Below are 15986 nucleotides of genomic sequence, written 5' to 3'. Positions count from 1 at the left end.
AATAAATTTGTATGGTTATTATGTGTTTCTAATAAAATATATATCCTACAAAGTTGCAGACCTGCTTTGCTTTCTAATAGAGAAGAAAGTCCAGTGAATTTCTCATGCAGTATATTATTCAGGTTTCCGACCTTCTCCTCCCTGTTTCTAATTTTCCTTAAAAGCTCAGTGATGGCATCCAGGATCTCTTGGTCTCTCTCTGAAAAGTCCTGCAATGACAGTGTTTCCTGCATACGTTAACAGAATTGTGTGAGCTGTATAGGCAGAAAAAAAAGCAGGATTTATAAGGATTGTCTAGTGCTTGTCCCTGCCGTAGACTGAGCGGAGCCGATGACACACCACACACACGCTAAGGCCTGTTTCACACATCCGTTTGTCACCATCAGTCAAAATCCGCCGTTTTGCCTAAAAAACGGATCCACCATTTTTCTTGGCGGATCCGTTTTTTCCCCATTGACTTGCATTAACTGTGGATTTTGACTGACGGTCGTCCGTTGCATCCGTATTTCTGCGGATCACCCAACATTTTGGCGTCCGCTGACATCACTGAACGGACAATGCAACGTTTTTTTGTGTGGCCGGATCCGCATTTTTCCCACTTGCTGTACGTTTAACCCTAAATCCTGTTCTGACTGCTGGATCTCTCTCGATGCCCGCTCCCGGATCCCGCTACATCGGCGGTGTTTATTTTTTTTCAGCGCGGTTCCTTTACCATTCCCATGTCGGCAGATTCCGACGCACCAACGGTCCACTAGCTCCCGTTGGTGTTTCATTGGCCACGGATCCGTTCTCCGCCTTTTTGGCGGCTGCCAACTGACACGATAAACGTAAGTGTGAAACCACCATGGTTACTTACCGGTAGCCGGTTTTTCCGGAACCCATGACAGCACCACCTGAGAGAGGGATCCGCCCCGCCAGGACAGGAACCTACTGAGACATAAGGGGCGGCACCTCTCCCCCGCTTCAGTTGGGTTACAGAGCATTGAGAGGACTTCCCGGTTAGTTACATGTTTAATCCAACACCACAACACTCAAAACACCCTACTAATTGTGCACACCCATACAGTGAAAAAGGGGGGGAATGTACGGGTGCTGTCATGGGTTCCGGAAAAACCGGCTACCGGTAAGTAACCATGGTGGTTTTCCCTTCACCCATGACAGCACCACCTGAGAGATTTTTGGAGACTTCGAAACACCTTAGGGAGGGACCACCGCTTGCAGCACCCTTCTACCAAAGGTTAAGTCAGCAGAGGAGGATAGATTTAATCTATAGTGCTTAAAGAAGGTTGAAGGTGAGGCCCAGGTAGCGGCCTTACAAATCTGTTCGATTGATACCTCTGCCTTTTCAGCCCAGGAGGTCGCCACGGCTCTGGTGGAATGAGCCTTGATGCCGTCAGGAATCGGGATACCACTAGCTGAATAGGCTACACTAATGGCTTCCCTAATCCATCTAGCAATAGTCCCTTTTGAAACCCCATAGCCTTTCCTGGCACCCTGAAAAGCTACGAATAGGGACTGTGACCTCCTCCACTGGCTAGTGGCAGATATATATTCTACGAGAGCCCTTTTAACATCCAGACTATGGAATTTTTCCTCCCCCAGATTTTTTGGATTTTCGCAAAAGGATGGAAGGACAATTTCCTGACCCCGATGGAAATCTGATACTACCTTGGGCAGATAACTGGGGTCTGTTCTTAAAACTACCCTATCCTGAAAGACTTGCGTGTAAGGAGGATTTACTGAGAGAGCCTGTAAGTCGCTTATCCTGCGGGCTGATGTGAGGGCTACTAACAGGATTGTTTTTAGGGTCAAGAACTTTAGGGGTAGCTGATGTAATGGCTCATACGGATCTTTTGTAAGGGCTTCTAACACCAGGTTTAAATCCCAGGGGGCTATTCTGGGTATTGGAATAGGCTTAGCTCTATGGCAGGATTTAATAAATCTGGCTATCCACCTATCTGATGCCAGTTTGCAATTGTAGAGCGCCCCTAGTGCCGACACCTGAACCTTAAGTGTGTTTACTGCTAACCCCATCTGCAACCCAGATTGTAAGAACTCTAGGATGGCCCTAATCGGGGGTTCTTTTCCTAACGGCTTACCCAAGAACTGTAGGAACTTATCCCATGTTCTGCCGTAGATGTTAGTAGTCACCGGTTTCCTGCTTTTTAGCAGAGTGGCCACCAGCCCAGGGGAGGACCCCCTATCCATTAAAAGCGACCTTTCAAATTCCACGCCGTCAGATGGAATCCTTTGACCTGAGCGTGCAATATTGGACCCTGAGCTAGTAGGTCCGGGATTTCTGGCAGAACCCATGGATCGGAGAGGGACATCTTCCGTAGCAGAGCAAACCAGGGCCTTTTTGGCCAGAATGGAGCTATTAGAATCACCCTGGCTTGATCGTTTCTGATTTTTCTTACCACAGTTGGGATCAGAGCTACTGGGGGGAACGCGTAAGCCAGTCTGAAGTTCCACTGGATGTGCAACGAGTCCACTGCCCATGGATTTTCCCTCGGGTTTAGAGAGCAGAACCTTTCTGTTTGCCTGTTGTGCTTGTTTGCAAAGAGGTCTATCACCGGTTCCCCCCAAAGCTGAATTATCTTTTGAAAAATGGACCGGTTTAGCGCCCATTCTCCTTGCCTCAGGGTATTGCGACTCAGGAAATCTGCCTCTATGTTTTCTGCCCCTTTTATGTGTAGGGCTGTCACGGAGTGTAGGTGTTCCTCTGCACTGCTCAGAATGTCTGTTGCTGCTTCCATTAAGGAGTGTGATTTTGTCCCACCTTGGTGGTTGATGTATGCCACTGCTACCTTGTTGTCTGACATGATGCGTACGTCTCGACCCTGGAGTAGCGGAATGAAGTGGCTTAGGGCCTTGCCCACTGCCCACAGTTCTCTCAGGTTGGAGGATGCCTTCCTTTCTTGAGGTGTCCAGGAACCCTGACCTATGAGGCCCCTTAGGTGTGCCCCCCACCCCGAGGAGCTTGCATCTGTTAAAATTATATCTGTCGCCTGTCTGTCCCATGGTATTCCTAAGGTCAGATTTGTCCCGTTCAACCACCAGTTGAGAGAGTCTCTGGTTTTTGAGGAAAGCTCCAGCTTCCCTTCCAAACGCCCTCTTAGCGATCTTTGTGCTCTTAGTATCTCCCCCTGGAGTTGCCGGGTGTGAAACTGAGCCCACCTGACCGCCGGAATACAGGATGTTAGGGTACCTAGTAGGGACATTGCTTTTCTTAATGTCATATATGGTTGGTTTCGGCCCGCCAAGGCCAGATTTTGTACCTTCTCTATCTTGGACTCTGGGAGCAGACACTCTTGCCTTTCTGAGTCCAGTATAAATCCTAGGAAGGTCTGTTTCTTTAGGGGTTGTAATTTTGATTTTTTGAAATTGACTATCCACCCTAACTCTTGCAAGGTGTTGATCACCTGAGTCAACTGTGCTGTACAGTGGTCCTCTGAACTGCCCACTATAAGAAAATCGTCCAGGTATGGTATTATGACCGTATCGTGAATCCGGAGAAAGGCTGTCACTTCCGCTATGACCTTGGTGAAGACCCTCGGGGCTATGGATATGCCAAACGGAAGAGCCCTGAACTGAAAGTGCCTTAGTGTGCCCTGAATATAAAGCGCTACCCTCAGGTATTTCTGGTAATCTGGATGGATAGGGATGTGATAATACGCATCCTTTAAATCGACTACGGCCATGAAGCAATCTTGATGTAGCAGCTTCACTGCCGTAGTCACTGATTCCATCTTGAAGGTCGGGTTCCTTATCCAAAGATTGAGGCGTCTGAGATTTATGATTGTCCTGAATGACTGATCCGGTTTTTTTATTAGAAAAAGGGGTGAATAAAACCCCTTTCCTTCCTGTAAGCGTGGCACCTCGGACAGTACCCGCTTGTATATCAGGCTCAGGATTTCTGTTTCTAAGGCCAGTTGTTCTTGGGTCATCTTCCTGATAGGTGTGATGACGACCACGGGTTTTGGCTGACGAATAAAGGGGATTTTCAGGCCTTCTTTTAGGATGCTCAGAATCCAGGTATTGGAGGAGATCTTTTCCCAGGCCTGGAAAAAGAGTGCCAATCTCCCTCCTACTGGAATACCGGCGTCATTGTGGTGACTTTTTTGAGGTGGAGGTGCCTCCACCAAACATAAACCCTGATTCTTTCTTTCTTTTATCCTCCCATCTTCTCCTGTCAGCGGGAGGACGCCCTCTATTGAATCTCCCCCTCCGAAAGGGCTGTCTCCTCTGATCCATAGGGAATCTGGGGAAGCCTTTTTTCTTATCACCTGCTTTCTTCAGAATATCGTCCAAGTTCTTGCCGAACAGGAATCGACCATCGCAGGGGAGAGAGCACAATTTGGCCTTGGACTGAAGGTCACCCGGACAGCCCTTAAGCCATAACGCGCGTCTAGCAGCATTTGATAGTGACGCTGCTCTGGCTGTCAATCGCATAGAGTCCGCCGAGGTATCTGCCAAAAAAGCCGCTGCCCCGTGCAAGAGATACATGTCTGATAAGATCTTCTCTCTTGGGACCCTTGACGCCAGCTTCTCTTCTAACTGCTGCAGCCAGATCATGAGGGAGCGTGCCGTACAGGTGCCCGCTATCGCCGGCTTTAGACCTCCTGCTGTCGCTTCCCATGCGTGCCTCAAATATGAGTCCGCTTTTTTGTCCAGCGGGTCTCTAAGAACCCCTGCATCTTCCAAGGGCAGGGCCGACCTTTTGGAAGATCTGGACACCGCTGCATCTATTTTTGGGACTTTGTCCCAAACCTCCGTATCCTTGTATTCAAAGGGTTATCGTCTCTTAGAGGCGGATGGAAGGGCCCCCGATTTTTCAGGCTTTTTCCACTCCTTCTCAATAAGCGCCTGGATTTTCGCGTTTACTGGAAAGGTTCGTTTTTTCCTCTCCTGAAGCCCCCCAAACATGACGTCCTCTAGGGTTTTAGCCACCCTTTCTTCCTGTAGGCCCATTGTGGTTCTAATGGCCTTTAGGAGGCCATCTGTATCTTCTACAGGGAAACATGGCTTACCCCCTGTGTCACTATCTGAGGAGGATGATTTTTCCGCCTGAGATGATACTGACGCGGAATCTGAGGGGGAACTAGGGAAATCCTTCCTGCTTTTTTTCCCTTTTTTCAATAAGGACTTAATTGAGCCTTCCATTTCTGACCTGAGGGCAGATATTAGATTGGCTGCGAAACTAGGCGCTTCCTCCGCCATAGTCCGCTGAATGCACAAAGCACAGAGATCTTTTTGCCAGTCTCTTGCTAGGGGAGATTTACATATAGCACAATCCCTATTCTTCTTCTTGCTTCCCGCTTTTCTGGGCCTTTCCTACAGGGTGAAGCATACAATAGAAAACCCCTATTAATATACTGTTAACATTCACGAAGATCACTCACCACCCGTAATCAAGGGTACCGGACTTGGAGGCTGCATCGGAGCACCTGACCCGCGCTCTTTGGACCTTGAGGAGTGCCCCGACCTGCGGCTGGGGCGACTGCTGCTTGAATGGCTTCCATGCTTCCTGCCAGAGGGCTGTGAGGGAGGCAGGGACGCTGAACGTTCCTGCTCGGACTCCATTTTGCACCGCCGATCTACAGCTGTCTTCCTCCTTTTAAATTGCATGCCTCCGCCTGGTGAGTGTCTTCCTCCCCTCCCCCCTGCGACCGCCGGCTCAGCGCTTCAGAAGCCGGCCGGCGTCGCACCCAGCGCCATTACACCGTCGCCTTCTGCTGACGTCAGCCGGCGCACCCAGCATTCCAAGCGCCGCTGACGTCAGCGGCCGGAAGACGCCAGCGTCTCTCCCCTACCACGGGGATCGAGATGCGGCGTGCGCGAGGGGAGGGCGGAGCGGTGGGGGCTTCCCGGAGCCACCGGAATCCCATCCACGCCCGCACGAACCCGGAGCCCCAGGGACCCCGGGGACTGCGCTTCCAGGACCCGACGGCCGGCGCTACAGGTAAGCTACCTGTTCTTCCCGCGCCGGGACGGGCCTGGGTCTTATCTTTTTCTTCGCCCATGACAGGCACCGCCACAGTGGGATTCCCAGGACAGGAACCCAACTGAAGCGGGGGAGAGGTGCCGCCCCTTATGTCTCAGTAGGTTCCTGTCCTGGCGGGGCGGATCCCTCTCTCAGGTGGTGCTGTCATGGGTGAAGGGAAAACAGGCCTTACTGAAACAAGACGCATGCACAATAACTGACTGTCCGCATGTCTTTGTAGGTGAATAGGGAGGTAATGCCACTCGCCTCTAATGGACAACCCCATAGCTCAGCATTTTACTCTATTATTGTACCCTCAGATATGGTAGCATAGGAGACCGGACACAACCACTTCCACCTTTCCATGGGCTAAGCCCATGCCATACATGGCTGGTTCCAGCTCATATGCAACCAGAACCCCTCTCTAAATGCAGAGATTAGAGCTAGCATCAATTGCTGCAGTTAACACCTTAACTTCTTGGATGGTTGGATATGTAACATGGCAAGGCCAAAAAAAGACATTTGTCCATCCAGTTCAGCCTATTTTCCGTCTGAATAAATCCCCAGATTTACTACAGGGTATGGTACCAGTGATTGAATGGTCAAGTCCCCTGGGTGCAAATAAAAAAAAAAAAGTAAAACTAAAATAAATAAGACTATGAAACATAAAATTAAAATTGTCCTCTTTTTCCTATTAAAAAAATCCATATTTTTTTCAAGTTACATTTTTAAATATTTTGCGTGTTAAACACTGTAAAAAAAAAAAAATGCAAAGAGCAAATGTATTCCTTTATTATATACCCGTTGGAGGATACAGAGAAAAATGTTCGACGTCTGTTTCCCGCTGCCAAGCGCTTCATCCAGGGTCTCAGAACCTGGATGAAGCGCTTGGCAGCGGGAAACGGCAATTGCTCTTTTCTTCTGTCTGTATCCTCCATTTTACTGATAATCTGGACTATATGTTTGACTTTTTATTGATTTTTGATTTTACGATTAGTGAATAGGAATAAAAAATCTGCAAGACATACTTACACTACAGACAACGTTGTCTTGGACCCAGCCTTCGTGCAGTTGCTCTGAAAAGATATATTCATCAATCAGGCTAAGGCTGGATTCACAGATCCATGTGTCCTGATCCCAGCACAGACCGGCCGCGTGTCTCTGGACCCGAAGTCGACAGCCTCATATACGTCTATGCCCGTGCATCACGCTCCATGCTCAGATCATGACACAGGGATGTGTGAATCTAACCTAATAATGTACCCTATGTATCATCTATGTCTGTAAACTTATTACACTGAATAGTTTCTGATCTCCAAACCAATTCTAAAACAGATTATTTCTTAGGTGTTGCGGTTGAAACAGGTGAAGAAAACTCCCAAGTTATACTTGGTGTGATTTAGAAGCAACATTTGGCTGTAACGATGTGCTGTGGAAAAGCCGCCAGTATTTTGCGCAGATTTTATGTTTTTGTAGTCTCCATCCTTTTCTCAAACCTTAAATATCTTTAAAAATGTGAAAATCAATTACCGTATTCTTATGTGAAAGAAAAAATATATATTTTACATGTTCCTATGTACTTATTGTGATTCAGCCCATAGTAAATTCTGTGTTTTCTGAACAATTCCATACCTGCTGCATAAATAGGATATCCTGCACTTACCAATAAGAGAGGCTTGGTCTTTCACGAAGTGATCTGCAGCTGACAAATGTTTTTGTGATTCTCCTATGATGGTGCTAATATCATCCTTATATTGTGCATTTTTCTGTAAAGAGATCAAATCAATTACTGACACCCATACAATGACTAAAAGAGGCCAGAATTCAAACCCATTATATTAAGAATACACATCTGGAAATATAGAATATCCATATCATATCACATAATGTATAGTTGGGGGTCGATTCCACCAACATAGCTGATATGCTCTAAAGGGATTTTCCAGAACTTTGATAATGATGGCCTATCCTTCAGTTAGGTCATTATAAGACTGGTGGGGGTACAATATCCCACTAATAAGATGTTTTTTAGCTCCATCGGTGGTAGGCTGTGCACGGTGTGAGCCAGAACAGCGCAGCTCCGTACACTAGGTAGTGGCCGTTCTTAGATACTGTGTTGAGTGAATGGAAGCCAAGCTGCAGTACCCCAGAGTGGCCACTACACGGTGTATGTACTGTAGCTGCTCATTTTCTGAGAGACATGTCAAAAATAAAAAAAAAAAACCTCAAATATCTAATCTACAGTAGTAGTTCAGCTTAATCCATTTATATTAGAGTTGGTGAGAATTTATTCCCATTACTTTGTCCAAGACAATGATCTGTTGTTCTTGGATGGCAGTGGGAGTACTGCCTCTCACCTGCCGTCATCACCGACGTCACATGTCCATCACACTGCAAATATTTTTTGCCAAAAAAGGCAGTACTGTATAATAGCCACAGACCACGGCTGTGGCCGAAGTAATGGGACATGCAAATCGATTCATGCAAACTCTAAATTATATTGCCAGAAAATCATTTTATGCAGTTAAACAGCTGAAACCTTTGTTAACATCCTGGTAATGGGTAAACATTTGTCTCCACCTGCCATCACTTCACCCCACTCCCATAACTCTTCCTCTGTGATATCGGAGCTAATGCTGCCCTGACATCTCTATGCCTCTGCATGTGAGAATCTGCAATTGTCTGCTGTTGGGTGAGATTGTGGTACTAATACAGCCATAGTCTCCCTTGCTCAGTTGCCACTGTCCCCTTTTGGAAGTCAGACCTATCCTGCAGTACATCACTCCTCTCAGCCCCTCTATGTACAGCCCCAACCTGCAGTACACTGCTCCTCTCAGCCCCTCTATGTACAGCCCCAACCTGCAGCACAATGCTCCTCTCAGCCCCATTCTGCAGTACACTCCTCCTCTCAGACTCTTTATGTACAGCCCCATCCTGTAGTACACTGCTCCTCTCAGCTCCTCTATGTATAGCTCCTGATAGGCAGAGATAATCAGTCCTGATTACTGTAAATAGAGGCTGCATGGAACACGATAGTCACTCATTTGTCAGCGATCCCTGCAACCTGACAAGTGACAGAGCAGAGACAGCAGGGATCATGAACGCACAATCCAACTTCTGCACTTTTTAGAGTGCAGGGAAAGAATCGGGGATCAAACATGTCTGATCCTAGAACTTCAGCACGGCTTCTAAACTTACATTAGCAGTTCTATATACTGTGCAGTGCAGTTCGGCTGAAAATCCATGTGGGCTGTATATGGAACGTCATCACACAGTCATAATATTAGACAGGAGCAGCATTTTTAATATAAGTGCTATGCCATCATTTCTGTGGGAAATCTTAGGGGAAAATAACAAATATCTTAGACAAGCCCTTTAATTTACTCACCAATTTCAGTCTGCTGTTCTCCATGATGACCAGCTCCAGCCTTCTGTTTGTTTCATAAATTTCTTTGTCAATCAGTTTTAAAGTTTCAAGATCACCCTGAAGTTTTTCAAAAGCAGATTTTCTAAGAGCTTTTAAAGAAGCCTTCTTTATGTCCTGATGAAGGAATAGAAACGTTCAGATATGTCTATTTTTTTAGAAGGCCCCCAGCTGCGGTGAAAACCTGTCAACATCCCAATATGGCATTGCGGGGGGCTATAGGAATCATTACATGTGTTCACCAGCATTTGCACCTGACAGTCGCGGCATTTAAATTGTGAAACGGCAGCATTCTGAGTTAGCTCTGCTCAACACTGATACAGGCGGTTGCAGACCGTGTAACGCAGCCGGCATCTGCCGCACATGGTTCAGACTCCGCTCGCCAGATGTAGGATGTACAATTATGTCTTACGGTTGTAAAGTGGTTAAAGGGTATATTCACACATGTTGGGTTTCCAAGAAAGGATGTGGATTTCATTTCCTTTGACATGTAGAATTCCAGATTTTCTTGTAGCATCGTACTCATTTCGATAGAATTGCGAAAAATTAGCCCAAATGGTAATGGGTTTAGTTCTAGTACGGATCTGCTGCACATCCACAGCACATCTGCAGAATTACTTTACCTTTATCTTACATTTGGCTTCAATATCCCTGGAAATTGTGTTAATGGATCCTTCCAAGGCTTTCTGTTTGTTTTTCATGGCTATGAAATATAAGATATTTTAAGTCACTTATAGAATAAAATTTGCATTTGTCAGAATTTATTTTTGTTCACATCATCCCTATTGTTTCACTATTTCTGTTTTGTTATTGGAACAGAAGTACAAACATACAGTAACATAGGTGATGACTCCCATACAAGATAGACACTGACTATAGTCAGCGTCCCATCATGATGGAATTTTGTTTGCCTTTTTTTTGTTTTTTTTACAGAATCTGCATTGGCAGTTTCAAGACAGATGTGAACATAACCCAACCTATCCATCCATTTTGCTAATAACCCACACATTTTCTGGTCTGCTGCCTTACCGCTAGATTTCTTTTTCAGGTCTTCATAATCTCCATGTTTCTTGTTGCATATGTCCTCAGCTGCATCCATGATGGGAATGTCCTTGTCCAGATTCTCTTGCTGATTTTCTAAGTCTAAAATTGCATGCTTTATTTTCTCCTACAACACAAGGCATAAAAATCACACTTATTTCAAAGAAAACCATATGTAATGCATGCAACCTCCATAGCCTGTATGCACACTCACCATGCAAGACTCCATTCCTGAACAAAAAGCATGTTCAAGTGCGTTTAAAGTTTGATCAACAACATTTAGACAAGCCTGTGAAATACTGTGAGAATATAGTCTGGTCAGATGAGACCAAAATTGAACTCTTTGGATGGCATAATGCACACCATGTTTGGAGGCCAAAAGGCACTGCATGTTACCCCAAAACAATACCATCAATGAAGTTAGGCAGTGGGAACTTCATGGTGTGGGGCTGTTTTTCAGCATACAGCACCAGCAAACTTCATATAATTGAAGGAAGGATGAATGGACAAATGTACCAAGACATTCTTGATAAAAATCTGCTGCCATCTACCAGGATGATGAAGATGAAACAAGGGTGACATTTCAGCAAGACAACGATCCCAAACACAAAACCAAGGAAACTCTCAATTGGTTACAGAGAAAGAAAAAAAAAAGCTGCTAGATTGGACAAGCTAATCACCTCACCTAACTCCAAGAGAACATGCATGGGAGGACCTAAAGCTCCGCGTTCATAGAAGGAGCCCACCGGACCTTCAGGATGTGAATCACACCTGAGCAATGCCTGCAACTAGTTTCTCTACACATCTTGAAGCGGTAATCACCAACAAAGTCTGTTGTATGAAGTATAAGGGTGTGGGCACACGCTGCGGATTGTCCTGCGGATTTTTCCGCGCGGATTTGTCAAAAACAGCAGGTAAATCAGAAGGTCAAAAGACCTGCGGTTTATCTGCAGTTTTTGTGCGGTTTTCCCCTGCGGTTTGACACCTATCAGGGAGAAGGTGCCAAACCGCAGCGGAATCCGCACAAAGAATCGACATGCTGCAGTTTTGAAACCACAGCAAATCCGCGGGGAAAAATCTGCACTGTGGTTTTCATTGATCATAATGGTACTGTACACTGCAGCAAAAACTGCTGCGGATCCGTAGCAGAACCCGCAGCGTGTGCACACACCCTTAAAGTCCAAAATGAAAAGTCTGCAGTCACTCTGTGACTGCAGAATTTTGAATTACCCCCTGTGCACACACTATACGCTGCAAGGATTCTGAGCTGGGAACCGTGGTGTGTATGCAATATGCATACTTCTGGGTAGAAGTCTTTTAGTGCACGCAGCCTCTAGTTACACAAGTGTATGGAGCGAGGGCGTGGCCGTCTAGTGGGTGCGGACTCGCTGAATATATTTGTATGGAGCGAGGCCGTGCCCACTAGACTGCTTCTGCCCTGGAGTATGCATAATGCATACATCACCAACGTTTCCAGCTCAGAATCCTCGCAGCACACAGTGCGTGCACTGGGGAATTCAAAAGCCATGAGGAAAAACGCTGTTTCCGTTCTAATCGCGTTGCCATGTTGTTTCCTGTCCTCCGCAATGTGCCATGGAATTTTAGTCTTTAATAAGCGATTTTCATATTTTTAAAGGTTGTTGCCAGAAGCTGGATTTTTTTCTACTTGTCTCTATGATTCAAAACTCTACAGTCACACAGATTGACTGCAGACTTTTCCTTTTAGACCGGACAACCCATTTAAATACATTTCAGTAAGCGTGTTCAATACTTTTTCCCTGTGTAATCTCTCATTATTACACATAACTTAATTTATGGACACCTATGGATGATTTATTTGCCTGCGTGGATTGGATGTGTTGTTATCGACATCTGGGGAGAATTTCATGTCAATAGCATCTTTAGAAATATATTTACTTAGAAAATTGGTAACGTGTTCAATACTTGTTTCACCCGTTGGATTTCCTTTTCTGCAATGAAATAATTACAGGTGGCCTCTGATTTTTTTTTGCCACTTTGCATGTATAAATCTTATATATTTCAGCTCACCTCCAGAATTTGTGTTTGATCCTTCAGACTTTGTACTTCACTAGAATATTCCTGGCTTGCTTTTGTCTGTTCTTCGTTTATGCTGCAGATCTCATTGTCCCATTTCTCAACTTCTCTCTGGAGACGACTGCCCTAAAAATGAAAAAAAAAACAAAGACAAACAAAAAAAAACCTCATGTATCTTTGTTCTTCTTCCAAATTAGGCTGATAAAAATAAGAACAATAACAGATGATACGATGAACAGAAAATATGAAATGCATTAAAAGAATCATAAATCTAATGACACATCATTATGTAGGAATGACAAGGATTATCTACACCTCGTACACACCCAGACAAAACAAATATCTATTATAGTTGGCAAAAATTCTAAGATTATATATGAGAGCCTCCATCCTCTCCTCATGAGACAGTGCAAGTAAGGCTTTCTTCTATTTTTACCAGTAGTAAAGATTGTGGACGAGCGATGTCTACCCAGTAGTTATATATTAATGTAAATTCAAAATAGTTAAAGCACAAAATAGTCTATTAATTGTCTGCCTAGGGTGCTGGTTGCTGACCGTGGGAGGTCAGGCAAAGGACTTCAGCATTGAAGTCAGCGTCATCAATATTCAAGGAGATCTGTCACCAGATTTTGCATTACAAACTGCATGCGTTGTTAAATAAATCTTTTAGACCTGATGAAGCTGATGTACTCATTTTAAAAATATACATGTCTGTATAAACCAGGTATTAACGCTTTAAATGTCCACGCCTAGTTTGGCTTACAGGGTTCTTCCCATTTTCATACAGTGGAGAAAATAAAGTATTTGACACACTGACGATTTTGCACATTCTCCCACTCGAAACCTGTATAAATGACACCTGTCCACACAATCAATCACACTCCAATCTCTCCACCATGGCCAAGACCAAATAGCTGTCTAAATACAACAGGGACAGAATTGTAGACCTGCACAAGGCTGGGTGGGCTACAGGACACTAGGCAAGCAGCTTGGTGAGAAGGCAACAACTGTTGGCACAATTATTTGAAAATGGAAGAAATACAAGAAGACTCAATCTTCCTCGGTCTGGGGCTCCATGCAAGATCTCATCTTGTAGGGTAAGGATGATTCTGAGAAGGGTCAGGAATCAGCCCAGAACTTCACTAGAGGACCGGTCAATGACCTGAAGAAAGCTGGGACCACAGTCTCAAACAGCACCATTAGTAATACACCTGCAGGACACGCAAGGTTCCCCTGCTCATGCCAGCACATGTCAAGGCCCGCTTGAAGTTCATAAGTGACCATCTGGTTGATCAAAAGGAAGCATGGGAGAAGGTCATGTGGTCATTTGAGACCAAAATAGAACTTTTTGGTATCAATCCCACTCGCCGTGTTTGGAGGAAGAATAACGATGAGTAAAACTCCAAAAACACCATAGCAACCGTAAGGAATGGTGTGGGAAACATCATACTTTGGGGGTGCATTTTTTGTTTGCAAAGAGGACAGGACGACTGCACCGTATTAAAGGGAGGATGGATGGGGGGTCATGTATTGCAAGATTTAGGCCAAAAACCTCCTTCCATCAGTAAGAGCATAGAAGATGGGTCGTGGCTCGGTGTAACGGTAATGTTTGAGACTGTGGTCCCAGCTCTATTCAGGTCATTGACCAGGTCTTCCCATGTAGTTATGGGCTGATTCCTGACCGTTTTCAGAATCATCCTGACCCCACGATGCAGGATCTTGCATGGATCCCCAGACCGAGGAAGATTGAGTAATCTTGTGTTTCTTCCATTTTCTAATAATTGTACCAACAGTAGTTGCCTCCTCACCAAGCTGCTTGCCTATTGTCCTGTTGCACACCCCACCTGTGTGCAAATTTTAGGCCACTCCCCGGCCACATCCATTTCGCAACTAGTCACACCCATGTCCACGCCCAACCGCATCCATTTAGCACTGCTGATCACACTGACTGGTACTGAGGGCACAGTGGCTGGCATTATGGGCACACTGGCACTATGGAAGAGAGAAAACAGAGAGAGAGAAAAAAGAAAACAGAGAGAGAAAGAAAGAACAGAGAGAAAGAAAGAACAGAGAGAGACAGAAAGAACAGAAAGAAGTAAAGAAAAAGAAAGAACAGAGAGAAAAGAAAAAGAAAGAGGGAATAGAAAGAACAGAGAGCGAGAGAGAGAAAGAAAAAAGAAAGATTAGAGAGAGAAAGAAAGAACAGAGAGAGAGAAACAAAATGAGGGATAGACACAACAGAGAATGAGAAAGAAAGAACAGAGAAAGAAAGAAAAAGAGAGAAAGAAATAAAGAAAGATTCTATAAAGATATAGCAGCCCGGCTCCCATTGTAATGCCCACCTGAGCCTCCTGATGCAGGACATATCATGATCCGCTCACATGGCTGGCATCCCCGATTCCAAGGCGATCCCGCTGTCCGCGCCGTCGGAGGAGGACATGGTGATGGATCTGAAGCATTCCTATTTCCGTCACAATCTCCTCATGAAATTATCTAATTTCCGGTCAGCTTCCAGCATATCACTTCCGGTGGAACGTCATGTGTGAGTTTTAAAATGCTCCTCGGGGCTCCGCTGTGTACTCCTGTGTCCGTGGGAAAAGCCCGCTTTGTATGCTTCGTACACACTTGGCCCCGCTCCGTAAATCCTGTACACATATGGCTCCACTCCGTACACACACGGCTCCGCTCCGTATACCCCATACACGCGCGGCTCCTCTCCGTACACCTCGTACACGCGCGGCTCCTCTCCGTACACCTCGTACACGCGCGGCTCCTCTCCGTACACCTCGTACACGCGCGGCTCCTCTCCGTACACCTCGTACACGCGCGGCTCCTCTCCGTACACCCAGTACACGCACGGCTCCTCTCCGTACACCCAGTACACGCACGGCTCCTCTCCATACACCTCGAACACGCGCGGCTCCTCTCTGGACACATCCAGATCCGCTCCGTACACCTCGTACACACGCGGTTTCGCTCCGTACACCTCCTACACACACTGCTCCACTCCGTACACCTCATACACACACAGCTCTGCTACATCTACCCTGTAAACCCCTCCTGACCCCACACATACTTACCTCATCCAGCACCATGACAACCAGCACAGCAGAGTCCGGCAGACACCAAGAGGCAAGGCTGAGTGCACAGGACCTGTGATGAGGTCACAGGAGGGGCGGAGTCAGGGGTCACATGAGAGGTCTGGACAAAGGCTCCTGATCATGTGACCCCTGACTCCTCCCCTCCTGTGACCTCATCACAGGTCCTGTGAACAGAGAAGAGAGCAGGCAAGCGATGCTGTGAGTGGCTGCGGGGGGGGAGGTCTCAAGCTAGGGCGAGGATGGGGTGCATGGGGAGGCGTGGGCGGCTTATCTCCCTGTAGTAGGACGGTTGGAAACTATAACCGCCATGCCTGCAGAGGGCCGGCGGCAGGAACCACAGCCAGGCCAGTGGCCGCATCAGCTGGCAAGCGACCAGATGAGC

At 46.1% G+C, this 15986-nt stretch overlaps 1 protein-coding gene across 1 annotated transcript in view; it reads right to left on the bottom strand.

The window, feature by feature from the left end:
- CCDC175 (coiled-coil domain containing 175) overlaps positions 1-15986 on the bottom strand; it is a 77226-nt gene that overhangs the window by 1057 nt on the left and 60183 nt on the right. Inside the window, exons 13-19 of the mRNA XM_073585513.1 lie at positions 12498-12629; positions 10437-10575; positions 10031-10110; positions 9372-9524; positions 7647-7749; positions 7016-7059; positions 62-209 (exon numbers count right to left, since the gene is read on the bottom strand). Coding sequence (XP_073441614.1) covers positions 62-209; positions 7016-7059; positions 7647-7749; positions 9372-9524; positions 10031-10110; positions 10437-10575; positions 12498-12629 — 799 coding nt within the window. The remainder of the gene's footprint in view (positions 1-61; positions 210-7015; positions 7060-7646; positions 7750-9371; positions 9525-10030; positions 10111-10436; positions 10576-12497; positions 12630-15986) is intronic.

The sequence above is a fragment of the Dendrobates tinctorius genome, unplaced genomic scaffold (assembly GCF_039654945.1).
Source record: "Dendrobates tinctorius isolate UK_male_01 unplaced genomic scaffold, ASM3965494v1 ptg000010l, whole genome shotgun sequence".
In the NCBI taxonomy this organism is placed as follows: Eukaryota; Metazoa; Chordata; class Amphibia; order Anura; family Dendrobatidae; genus Dendrobates; species Dendrobates tinctorius.
The sequence above is the reverse complement of the archived record's forward strand: the minus strand, read 5'-3'. Positions and strand labels throughout refer to the sequence as shown.